This window comes from Pseudopodoces humilis, chromosome 6, assembly GCF_049639895.1.
Source record: "Pseudopodoces humilis isolate 2021_Gansu_Grassland_sample_001 chromosome 6, ASM4963989v1, whole genome shotgun sequence".
Taxonomy (NCBI): Eukaryota; Metazoa; Chordata; class Aves; order Passeriformes; family Paridae; genus Pseudopodoces; species Pseudopodoces humilis.
In genome coordinates, this window is record NC_142205.1 from 67899028 (window position 1) to 67912149 (window position 13122).

At 38.4% G+C, this 13122-nt stretch overlaps 1 protein-coding gene across 4 annotated transcripts in view; it reads left to right on the forward strand.

The window, feature by feature from the left end:
• Positions 1-12749, forward strand: part of PRDM5 (PR/SET domain 5) — a 73070-nt gene extending 60321 nt beyond the window's left edge. For all 4 annotated transcript variants that reach the window (XM_088056490.1, XM_088056491.1, XM_088056492.1 and 1 more), the window contains 2 exons: positions 7835-7939; positions 12556-12749. In XM_088056490.1, the coding sequence (XP_087912616.1) occupies positions 7835-7939; positions 12556-12720 (270 nt within the window). In that variant the 3' untranslated portion in view covers positions 12721-12749. The remainder of the gene's footprint in view (positions 1-7834; positions 7940-12555) is intronic.
• The last annotated feature ends 373 nt before the right edge of the window (positions 12750-13122 follow it).

A 13122-nucleotide genomic window follows, 5' to 3' on the forward strand; every position in this document is an offset into this window, starting at 1 on the left:
TTTCTCCATGTAAATATTTTTTTTACTTTGAGGTAACAGGAATCAGTACTGATAATGTTTACATTAAAGATAATTTCTAAATTGAAGCCTCTTGCTATAATCTTATATGTCACAACTTTCCTTCTTCCTCACTGTTCACCTCATTTAATATTTAAGTAGAACTGGAAAGTGAAAAAATCAAAGGAGGTCTTAGGAGGAGGCAGAAAAAAAATGGGCTAGAATTATTAATAAAAACAAGAGAAGAGAAAACAAAGTTTACTACTGACTTCCATATATTTTCAAGCAAGAAGGAGGAATTTCACCTGAGTCTGTTCTGCAGAACCTTATGCATGAAGTACTATAGGATAATAAGCTGTTATTTGATGGTTCAGGTGAGTAAATATTAGTGAAGGTACAAGGGAACAAATATGTATTTTAGCTGATGTGAAAGGACAGAGTGGTGTAGGGAATTGGAAAGGGGGGGAAAAGGAAGTGGGGAAGCAACAATACTGAGAGGTAAATGGGAAAGACGCCATTATTTACAAGAATTCTTGTGTGCTTGGCAAGAATGTGAAGATTTATTTAATCTTAGCAGTAGGTTGATGTTTGTCAGGAATGCAGGGTACAAGAACCAAACCAGTCCCCTCTCAGCAGAGAAAACAGCTGCTGAGCTGTTCAGGTGTGTTGTTCTTGAAGTTAGGGCTCATGATCTGAATACTGACTCTGAAGGAGATGTTTTCTAACTGCACCGTGTAAGGACTTCTCCAGGGAAGAAAGGAACCTGTGCAGAAAGAGTTTGAGACCCCTGAGCACAATGCTAATGCTTGTTCTGTGTTCCTAGGCTATTTAAACAGAGATGAACTAAAGATTAGGAAATAAAAAACGCACTGTGCTTGCCAAAGGTTTGGGTCCTTCTGTCAGTTCTAAGAAGAAAAACCAGGAAGTCACACTTGAAATTTCTCTTTTCAGTCATCCCGTGTTTTGACTTTTCAAAGTTCCATAAGATTGTTGGCTCTTCCTTTTTTTTTACCCTTTCCTACACATACATTTTATTTGAAATTTATTCTTCCGTGCAAAATCATTATTGAAAGAATAAATAGTGAGATGTATAAATCCTGAGGGTATTTTTGTATCTGCTGTACATGTAAATGTACATGTAAATGTAGAATTTAACACAATGATAGCACCCTTCTGCAAGGGCTATTCTCATAAATATCTTGGAAGAAAAGAATCTGGTCTTTTGGCCAGAAAGATAGTGAAGTAGCTTAAAAGTAACACTGTGACATTCACCAAAGACAGTAGAGATTAAATCTCAACGTATTTTACCAGTGGGCTTAAATACCAGACCTGATGCTGGGGATCAGGGAAAGCTGCTGGAAAAATCATTGTAGAAAGTTGATTAAGGTCTGGCAGCTGCTCAAGTGAGCGCAGCCTGGGTGGCCGCAGGTGTCAGCTCCAGCTCTGGGGTAAACAGAGAAGGCAAGGCCAAACCCCTGCTGGCCAGGGCAGGGGAGAGAACACCACTCACCTGACATTAAAATGTCACCTGAGTACTGATTTGTTTCTATGAAAGTAAATGTGTTTGCTTTATGGTTTGATGGGTTTGGTTTTTTTTTCCCCCTTAAGGAGAAATATAACAGCCTAGGAAAACATAAACGAGGAACTTATTGAAGTTGTTGATGAAATGAGTTTACAGACCATATCAGCTTTGAGGGCTGCACATGCACATTTCCAATCCTCACACTGCAGGAAACTTCAGCTCTTTCCTGAGGCTTTATTCAGTGCCTGACTTTAACATTGCAATGTTTGAACTTAAACATGTGGAAAAATTATTGTATGTTACAGCAACAGAATTGGTAATGCTTGGAAATACGGCCATTGATAGGTGCTCAGAGTTGTTGTCATGTTAAATTGATGTTTTCATTACTTCTGAAATGGTGATTTTATTACAGTTGGGTTCAGTGATGGAAAACAGAAAGAATGGAAGCTATTTGAAAATGGCTTTTTGTCACTTGATTTGAATATTTCACATTTACATATAACTGATCTATTTAATTTTTATAGCTTGTTTAAAAATCTGAATTCCAGTGGGTGGAAGCTGCCAGCCTGTGCTTAAATGAGGTACATTTCTGAGGTAATTTTAAAATTAGAGAAATTTCAGTATATCATTTTTGTTTCATGCATAAGTGCCTACTATTTTAAAACACATTAATATTTAAATATGTTTAAAACCTCAGTATGTGCGAAAATTAACCAACCTTGAAATAATATCGAGTTTTATTTATGAATTTCGTGGGAATAGGGATAAATCATGGTGAGTGTGGAAGTGAGAGAGTCTCCTGTAGAGGACTCTTCCAGACAGTGTTTTTGTTCCCTGAACTAGAGGAGATCCTGAGTTAAACAGGCTTTCCAAGGCACTCATTTGGAACTTTACACTGCCCCCTCTTTTTTAACCCAGAAGAATATTAAAATAATAGTAAATGAGAAATAATACAAGGACAATATTGACGTAATTTCACTTCTCCTGTGTTTCCCAGGAAATATTTGACCTTAAAGTTTGAAAAAGGTTCATGTGTTTTAGAAGCACTATAGAATGCTGTTGTCAGAAAAAAATTCCTTTGTGTACTAACTGTAGACTTCTGTGCACATGACAGTGAGTAATGAAATAATATGATTGAATTTGGTGGGGTTTTTCCATCTAGGATTTTGTCTATATTTCCCTGTTGGTGAGATAGGGGTGAGTTCCCAAACATCTACCTGAGGATGATGACTTTGCCAGGGCTGTGGTTTCCTTGCCTCTGGAATCCATGTTTGCACACAGAATGTGGAAGGTTTGAATCCCACTGCACCTATATTTTCACACTTTTTTATGTAATGTTGACTGATGATCATCCCTTCCTTGCAGAGTGAAAGTGTACTTTTTCTATATTGATACTGTTATTTTCCAGGAGCAGGTGAACATCTATTGAATTTTCATCAATGCTGATTAAATAAACTCTCCTTCACTAAATTTTAGGGGCAGGAATTACCTCAGCAGATCAAAAAAACACAAAGAAATCAGAACTTCTCAGTTTATGAGTATCAAGTAGGCAGGACTAGCATGGAAAATGGGAAGTTAATGATATGATAAAGCCCAATGAATTGCATATACTGGAACTATTTAAGAAATGCACTTCTTTTTCATTTTTTTCTGGCAGGCATTTCAGAGAAGATGCATGCTTTTGTTTAGATTACAAATGTTATTGCAAAAAAGATTATTTTTTTTTAATACTCCTAAAACTGAATTAATTGAGACCTGTTCTAACAAAAACATTAGTCATTTCAAATAAAGGTCACATTTTTGTTTAAATCTGCCAGAATTATTTCACAGTTGTTTTAACAGGAAAATTTCTTGGCTTGCTTTAATGGTTGGAAATATTTTGTTTTACAGGATTTTACTTTTCAACAGAAGAAACATGTTCTTGTAAAGTGATTTTTTAATTGAGGTTTAATATTATAAGTTTCAAATCCCTACTACTTGTGTAGAGTTGTAAATTCTCATTACCCTTTGTGTTCCAGTGTCAACGTAACATTTGTAATTTAAGTAGGCCTCTGTCTCTGGGTCAGCCACTTGCTGTAACTTGCAGAAACTTTCCAGTTACAAAGGGAGCATCTTGTTAGTTCTTGAATTTTTTTCAAAAACTGGAGTCTGTTTACTTGGGCTATCTGTGATTTTAAGTGTAAGCAGACTTCTTGAATTCTCAGTTGGCAAAGCTTGTAGGATTTCCAGATTTCTCTTTGAGAATGACGAGCTCTTGGTAGCTGCAGTCATGACTGGTGTATTTTAATGTTATCTGGCTGGTCATGTTTTCTCGTTCTGGGCCATGTTTTTTCATTTTCCTGATTTTTTTTCAAAACAGTCTTTTTATTAACCCTCTGTTGAGGTGATAATGCAAGCACATAAATCATATTTGATTAGAGTAATACTGATATTTTCACAATTTTCACATAAAATGCCTTTTGAAAACAGGTAGTGTTACTGTATCAGTATCTCATCAATAGACATTTTAAGATTTTACTGGTTGCAAAGGAAGGCTTTGTTTTACAATAGTGGAAAGAAAAGGATTATTTATTTTATTTTTTTGTGTTCTGTAGCATGACTAATTCTTCATGTCTGTCAGTTTTCACGTTCATGTCACAAGTGTACCTGATAAACTTTTCCTTTTTTCTCTGAACTTCTCTCAATCTTAGTTTTTCAGCATGCTGAAAATGCAGACTCATCAAGTTGGTAGTTGTGTTCTTAACTCTTATTTTAATCTTGAGATATGTTTATTTGGTAATAATAATGTTTAAATTATGTTTGTCTTGCTGTTACTGTTGAGCGGATGCAATAGTTCTAAATTTAGATTTAGATTCTAAATTTTGATTTAGAAATCAATTTGGAGAGACTCCTATCAAAGTCATTAATGTTTCACCTCTGTAACCAATATTACCAGGTTTACAGAAACAACGAGTGCACACGTGCTGACTTAGTGTATATAATGTATTTATATTTCTTAAGGGACCTACAGGCAACTGCAGCAGCAGCTAGCAGTTCAGATATTCTGAATTTGAGCATTTCCATCTGCTGTGCTTGCAGGACACTCTGTGCACACTTTGTGTCAAGTTGTTGAAGGTGCATCAAATGTCCTTGAGATTTGTTGTGTTCTGAGTGAGGTCTTTCTAATGCAAAGCACAGCTTGCTTAGGATTCACGGTGTGATTTGTGATTCAGCCATCCGCAGACATGGGAATGTGTGCTGCAGGCAGTGTTTTATTTGATATTGTTTTTAAAATGTTTGTTTTCTCTCAGTTTTAATGGTGAAGCCCATCAGAGATGGGAGCTTTTAGGTTAGCATGTGTCAGTCTTACAACAAAGCACCTTCCAGAGTAGCACTGGGCTCTGCTTGGCCTTTCCTTGTGCAGGGGCAGGAAGGTTGTAAATCCTCATCTACATATTTCTCTTCATACCTGGCATGCTTAAAACTGTGTTATTAAATCACTGCAGTATCAGCCATGTCCTGTCTCTCCTGCTCTCCCTGCTCCCTTCCTCATTTAGATAATCAATAAAAGAAAGCACATGTAGGCCTTCAGCTTGGCTGCCATCATAGCCATGGCCTGGCAGATTCTTCTTCAACAGAGGGCAGATTTATAGTATCAGCACTTGCTAACTCCTCTGCAATCAGACTTGGATCATCTTCCCAATGAGCTCCTGTTTTGTAGACAGTTAGCAGGTTTTCCCTTGTTTTGATGTTTTAAATCTGTCCAGCTTTTTTCTCATCTCAGCGTTGGCCCCTTTTGTCTTTTCATGGTGGCATTAACTTTTTCAGATCTGTTGCCATGGTTTTTATCTTTTTTTTTTCCCTCTGCTCACATTTAAAGCAGCGATGGTTATGCTAAGCAAACATCATATTTTCCATGTTACAAGTGTTGCTTTCTCCAAGAATTGTGCAACAGAAATTTGACACGAGGGGGAGAGGGAGCAGAGAGAAAAGGAAAAGCACAGAACATTTTCTTTTGAAGAAACTGATCTGTGAGGATGATACCTTCTTCAAAACCAGCAAAACAAACAAACAAAAAGCCAAACCAAAACAACAAAAGACACACAGAAAAAAAGCCTTTTTTCTCTTGATAAACTGAGGGCCAAGTTTTGCTCTGGACAGCACTACTGGTTTTCCTGAAACAGACACAGATGTGAATGGAGGGGCAGCTTCACTCAGGGGAGAGGAGGCTGGCGTGAATCAAGAGTCATGTCTGCTGAAGTCACTGGAATATACAGATGGAAAGGATCTAAAATTAGATCAAAGACAGCTCTGGATGTGTTTCATGCACTACATATGTGAATTTCAATACAAATGCCAAGGGGATGTTAGATACACCCTTTTTTGCCACAGAGAATAATATAAATATAAAATATATAACAGCCAAACATAACCTGGGGGAAGATAATACAGGCCCAGGTTTGTGACTCCAGCTTCCCAGAGTTTAAAATGGCTCTTTATCCAAAATGGAATCCTGAAATCCATTTAGCACTGGAATGATTGACCTGGTCATTTTCAAGTCAATTCTTCAGATAGCTGAAGACCAAGATAATAAAAAGGGAGCGAGTCCACCTGGTGAAGTTTGCAGTAGTGAATGTTTTTGTAGGTGTTTAAGATGTGCACATCGTATATTTCACTTTGCACTTTCTGGGGAGCAGCCTCCACACAGAAAGGCTGCTTTTGGAGAACTCACAGAAATGTGGTTTGTGTTAACCACAATGCAAAACCAATTAAGGGGTAGTTGCAGAAACCTGCTTTTCACATGGCTTATTCATACACTTCCCTTAAAAATGCAGACCCTGCTCCATGAAGTCTTTAGTTAGGTCAGCAAAGTTCCCTGTGACATGAACTTTTTTGGTCTAGACGATAATTTATTTTTTTCCACAGATCGATTCGGATCTTTTTCAGGTAATTTTTTATGTTTTCCTGTCTACTGAAGGACCATGGAGATAACACTGCCTTTTCTAGGAGACTTGATGGGAGGAGACTGCAAAATGAAGGAACCCCATCTTTGCCCCATTGAGGTCTCTGGACCTGCAGAGAGCTGCCCTAAAGAGAGAGACTGGGACATACCCAGCACTAATTGATAGTGCTCTGTGTTAGGTGGATGGGGAATGCTGCTGAATCCTAGCAGGATTCAGCAATATATGGACACCTGATGGTTCCCAGAGATTGAGAGGAGGAATTCAATAACCAGACAGCTTATTCTCTTTGTTGCTTGTGTTGTTCCATCTCACTTATTCTTGGATCCCACATCATCTCCCAAAAGAACTTGATTACTGCCTATTATTTGTTAATTCATAGATCTAGCTGCTTTTTTTTGCCTATTGATTTATGGTCATTGCTTTCAATTTAATTTCAAGTAAAAAGTGTTTACTTTTCTTAAAATACCTTTCTTCAGAACTTAAGCAGTCCAGAATTAGAGACCACAGAAAAAAGTAGAATGAGAGTGAGGAAAGTCTAGTTGGTTCAAAAATAAGGGTGCCTCTAGAACATGAAAATTCTAATGAGGACATTTGCATTGCCATAAAGCTAAGTCTTGCATTTAATTGATTTGTTGTTGATTTCTATACAGTGCTTTTGTAACTTTAGTGGAGTCAAGGAGGAATTACACCTATATAAATTTCTATATGAAGGAAGAACTTCAAAGAAAAAAATCTTTACATAAGTGTATGTAAATTATTTATTTGAGGTCAGTGAGATGGCAACTTTTCTAACATCATGTTTTACAGTAGCTGCTAACCAATAGCTCTAATAAAAATACAGATGGTTTGGTTGCCATCTGCCCTTCTTTTGAGATTCTGCAATGAGTATGTGATTAACCTTCTGTCACCACTTTTCAAAATAAGTTTTTCTGCTACCACAAGCTTTCCTTCTACCTCCTCTTCCTCCCCTCACCTCTCCCCCTGTTTGGAAACCTCCAAACAAACTCGAAGCTTTTGTGGATAATCTTACTTGTCCGTATGCTTTAAGCATTTGTGGAGGATAAAGGAAAGAACATTGGAATTTTTATGTTTCTGTACCTTTCATGTGACAAACAGCAGAATCCCCAAATGGCTGGGTTTGAAAGACTGGAACAGATAATTAATTCATAAGTGGGTGCTGAAGTGGAAACTGTCAGGCCACAGCTTTCCCAGCTTTCACTTAATCATTTGAAAGTCGTTTTCTGTTGTTTTCACTGACTGTAATACCTTGGAGAGAATATAAAACTTGCACCATCCAGCATGGAATTCCGCTGCTTTAATGACCTGGGCTCTGTGTTGACTCACTTTCACTCGCTGTTGTCATTCCATGCAGGAAAAGCCGTACCAGTGCTCGGAGTGTAACAAGGCTTTCAGTCAGAAGCGGGGCCTGGACGAGCACATGAGGACCCACACAGGGGAGAAGCCCTTCCAGTGTGATGTGAGTTCTTCTCCTCTTTTTCCTTTGTCTTCTCAGCCTCAGTGCAGCAGCAGGATTTAATTGCAGAGATACTGTGGCCTTGCACCTATTGCTTGTGGCGTAGTTGCACTTCACGTAGGCTTGGATTGCCCAAGGAATGAAAGGCCATTCAGGGAATTTCATGTACCCTCTTTGCTTGCCAAGAGCCACGCACAGCCGTTCATTTTATGGTTTTGGATCCCATGAGAGTTATTTTCACCATTAGTAATGTAATTTGGATGTTGCCATTTACAAATTCATGCTGCTTGGGTTCCTGTATGAATTGTATGACAGATTAATAGTTGGAGATTAGCTTGTGTAGGAAAAGGGATTTCATTTATTACATAGACTCTCAATGCTTCTGATGTTGAATGACACAAATATGAATTCAGAATTGCCTGTTTCTGGTGAAATCTGGTCTGATATTTTCAACATCTGCTCACAGCTCCTTGTTGTTGTTCAGTCTGGGATGCTGTGCATGCTCACAGGGCTGAAATGCAGCCTATCTTGTGACAGTTCATAGATCACTGTCAGGTACCCGTCATGTGGCCTGCCCCCCTTGTACACAGCATCTCTCAGCTTTTGGGAGGTAGCTGGGAAGGCTGAATGTCCAAAAACTGTTGGGGAATAATGTCTTCCAGACTTATTGAATGCCAAAATTGTTGCTCAAGGATTTATAGAAAGGCATCAGAATGGATGTAGAATTAGTGTAGGTGTTTTGTTTTCTTCATGAAGCACTCACAGGGGACTCCCAGCCCAGTTATATCCTAGATGGCTCAGTCTGAGCAGCTATGAATTTGCTCAGAAATTTATATGATTAGATGCAAAATTAGAATAACAGCTTGGCAGGAAAGTTTCAAGGGTCTATTAACTGTTCTGGTTTTTAATGAATAATCTGATGTCATTTCATTGAGAATAAAATATATTAATTTCATGAAAAAGTTCAACTGAGATATTTTGCGGATGTCTCCAAGTTAAGAGATTTGCTGTATTCTTTTGGGTTAATCTCGCTCTGGCTCTGCATAGTACCTTAAGGATTTCTCTAACTCCAAATCATTGTCAATAACTTTTTCAGCTTTCAGACTGTTGTACTGTTTATCAGCTCTTGGCCAGCTTGCAGTGTAAATGCAGTTTTTCCCACACTGTGGATCCAAGATTCGCTGCTCTTGGATTCAGACCGTGCTTTTGCAGACTAACTTGGTATGGTGGTTCTATTTTATTCTTTTCCCTTGCTTTAATTAGAAATAGGAGCTGTAGAAAAATATGCTTCCCTATTTTGGCTTTTCCTTTGGTTTTCCTCAAAAATGAATGAAGTAGAGCTGTACTTTCCCAAACCATAGCATTTCTAGAAACAGCTGTAATCTGTGTCTAGTCCTAGTCCTTCACTTGGGAATTTTTCAGAGTGTACCTTCAGTTACTGGTGATGTTTTTTGTACTTCAAATTTCTGCTTTGTTTCACCAAGACCACTCTTCAGAAGGAGCCTTTTGCTGGCTGCACCCTGCCAGAGGCTGCTGATCTTTTGAGGTTTGGACATAATAACAGTTGCCTCCACTGTTCATTCCTGCATGCTCCAGTCACCCAAGTGCCCACCATGATCTGTTGCTTAATGCACACTTGGAGAGGGTTAAAATTGATGTTTTCAATCATTTCTCCTTATTTCACCTGGGCTCCTGTTCTGCACGTGCTGGGGACACAGTAAATATCACCCAGAGCAGCCCATTCCTCCAGAGCTGTCTTGCACATGGCATAATTCCAGATGTTTATGCAGAAGTTACAGGAAAACCAGTAGTGGACAATTACAGAAAAATGTCCCTATGGGGGACATTTATTGTGGGCTACCTGATACTAAATTTCCTTTTTACACTCAAGTATTTTCACCTACATTTTTTTTTATTCTACTCAAGATAGCTGTAGATGCTCTCATTTTTCTTACAGTGACTTAAGTGGTAATTTATGGCAACAACTTCCCCAAGTTCTTATCTCTGGAATACCACATACCAATTTTTTTGGTATCCTTTTAGTCTGTGTTTTTGCTTTACAAAGATTTTTTTTTTTCCTAGAGTCAGAAATAAAAATCAAGTCTTTTCTTCCTGTCTTCACTCTTCTCTCTCAGGCACATGGAACAGTCATTACAGTGCAGGATTGAGTTACATGTGAAACTAATCCTTCTGCTTTGTTTGAGGAAGGTGCTACAGTTTATTTATGTGTCTATTCCTGTGTCTTATCAGTCAGCGAAAGCATTTTCAGACCTTAATATCTCCAACTCTCACATCCCACGGATCATAGTGGAAATTGAATATTCCCATTTTAAGATGGCAGTTCTAATACATGTCACCTAGAAAAGTGAAAATAACTGAAATATGGAAATAGAAATGCAATTTTTCATAGCAAATTAGATGTCTGTCCTCTGCAGAGAAGCCTGTTTTTTTTTATTAGAAGGCAAATTAAACTTCAGTTTCTCAGAGACAATACATTATTTTGGGGGGTAGAAAGGTCAAGTACTGCCTGTCCTGGTTTCATTCCAGTACAGTATTTCCTTCCACTCTGCCTCTGGTTGACCTTACACTTACTTTCGAATGTCAGTCTTTTCCATCCTCCCTACCTGACCAAAACTTTGATCATTTTGAAGAGATTGGTTAGAGCTCAAGTGCACATTAGCAAGAGTGGTTGTAAATTGATAAAATATCATATTGCCATTACAAAATTGACATACGAAGTGAACTCTTAAAAAAAAAATCTCCCAAACTTTTCTGCATAAGCACAGCACAGGATGTGCAATTCCTGCGCATTCCATGTTCTTTTTGAAGAAGGAAGGTAGCACAACGTGCTGGAGCCTTGGAAGAACAGAAGGACACATTATATTGGTTACATGAGCAGAATAAATGAAAAAATGTACTTTGAGGGTGTGTTATAAGCTGTTTATTTTAGAAATGAAGAGGTGTGTGTAGGATACACAGAACATACACACACACATCTTGTATGTGTGTATATCCCTGACTGCTAGCTCTCAAGAAACATGGAGTATTTACAAGGGTGTGACACTTGTAACACACTGGGATTTGAGGCTGTGATTAGATACATGTTACAGGTTCCCTTTGTATGCTCTGTGGAGGAGAAACAGAAACAGTGTTTGGCAAAAGCAGCTCTCAGAGCTGTAATTGAGGTTCACTGTCAGTAACAAAGGGTTGGCCGTTTCTTGGGTCTCAAAGAGGTTTTTTTTCAGAGATTATTCACTGGGGGAAAAGCTGGAGAGCTGCAATTGCTGTATGAAGGTCTTCAACATTATGTCATGTCACAGAGTCAAAAATGTTCTGGTGCAGCAGCACGTAGAGTGTGGGGAGGAATTATTTTGGGTACAAAACTTCCCTCTGGCCATTGCCATTTTATGGTCATTTAATGGTTTTGGCTTCACTGGCATAAAATCTGTATGCTGGAGGTCAAGATGATCTACTTGGATAGTCAGCTCTTGTGGTTTCGAAAGGGATCATTTGCAGTAGTTTGGTGCCAGTATAAATTTAAAGCTTTGTTTTTCTCAGGAGGGATTGTCCTGGGTTCCTTGGGGTTTTTTCTGCATGAAGGAGATATTGTCTGGAATGAACATGGAATTTTACAAGTGCAAGCCTGTGGATGTTCATTCTTGTTTAATTTTATGACTCTTGTCTGTTTCATTTGTCAAATCAGCAGCTGCTTCTTTTTTTCTTCATTTCCCTGTCAAATTTATATTACAATATTTCCTTCCATGGTAGGTGAGTGCGACAATGTAACTGCACAGTTTCAGTTGAGTTGGTTTCTTGCCTTAACTTTTAATTCTAACTTTTCTTTGCTGAACTTGTTCTTTTAACCTTCTGTGTTTCTCATTTTAACTTCAATACAGGGATTTTTATGAAGTGGTGGGTTTAGTATGGCAGAGTCCCTCATGCCTCTGTCCATTTATTCAAGTAGCAGAATGAACTGGACTGCTTGGAATACAGTGGAGGAAGGAAAGCAGCACACCAGATATGCAAAGGAATTGCACCTACATTTAGCACATGTCTTCCCTTTTCTTGACCAGGCAGAGAAAGTCTGGAACAACGAGGTTTCCTTTATATTAGTAATTAACCTTTCTTGCAGTCTTCAGAACTTCTTCATTCTCACTCCTCCCTTTTTGTGACTGAGCAATTGGAACTGGTTCCTTTAGAAGCTACAGGTGTCATTCTGGAGTTCAGGAAGGAAATATTTCATTTGAACTGATGGATGCTCATGATGTTTTGCCGTAATTTTTGCTGCATCCCAGATAGAGCAGTAGCTTTAAAGAAGCCTGAACAAAGCACTACAATGTTACCAGGACACACCTCAAAATGTTGGTATTTTGAAGATTGAGTCTTTTGTAGGCAGACAGCATCCTTGTGCCTGTGGTACCACTCCTAATATACAACATAAAGAGATACCAGGCAGAGTAAAAGTCTTTCAAGTGCTCTCTGAAGGAGTTTTTCTTCTAAAGACCAGCTCATTTATTAAGTACTGCAGGTATGTGTGGCTGCGGCCTCAGTGATGTAACCTTAGAAGTGTTTTACATGCTTAAAATTTTAATACTTTGTCCTTGTCTTCACTGCCTCAGGTTTGTGACCTGTCCTTCAGCCTGAAGAAGATGCTGATCCGCCACAAGCTGACTCACAACCCTAACCGCCCCATGGCAGAGTGCCAGCTCTGCCACAAGAAGTTTACAAGGAATGACTACCTCAAAGTGCACATGGAAAATGTCCATGGAGAAACTGACAGCTAAATACGGCCTCAGCGAGAAGAGTGGATCCACAGTGGTGCATTTGCACATGTACAGATTCCAGACTTTCCACCTGGCCAGTAAGCACAGTCAGGAAAAACAACTCTGTAATGCCTTCACATGTTATTTTTCCCAGTTTTGTTGAAAATATGTTAGTAGGAAAAAAATAAACAAACCCAAAGACATTCTGATTGAAAATAAATAAAACTTGAAAATAAAAAATAATAAAAAAAAGTAGATACAAGAACTTTGGAAAAATTTTATCCTCATTTAAGCAAAGAAGCTTTTAGCAAACTTCTCTTTGTTAATGACATCCTTAGAAACTTAGATATTAGTAGCAGTGCCTGGAAATCCTGGACACTTGCAATGGAACTCTTGGCTGTCTGCAACTGTATTTCTGTATCT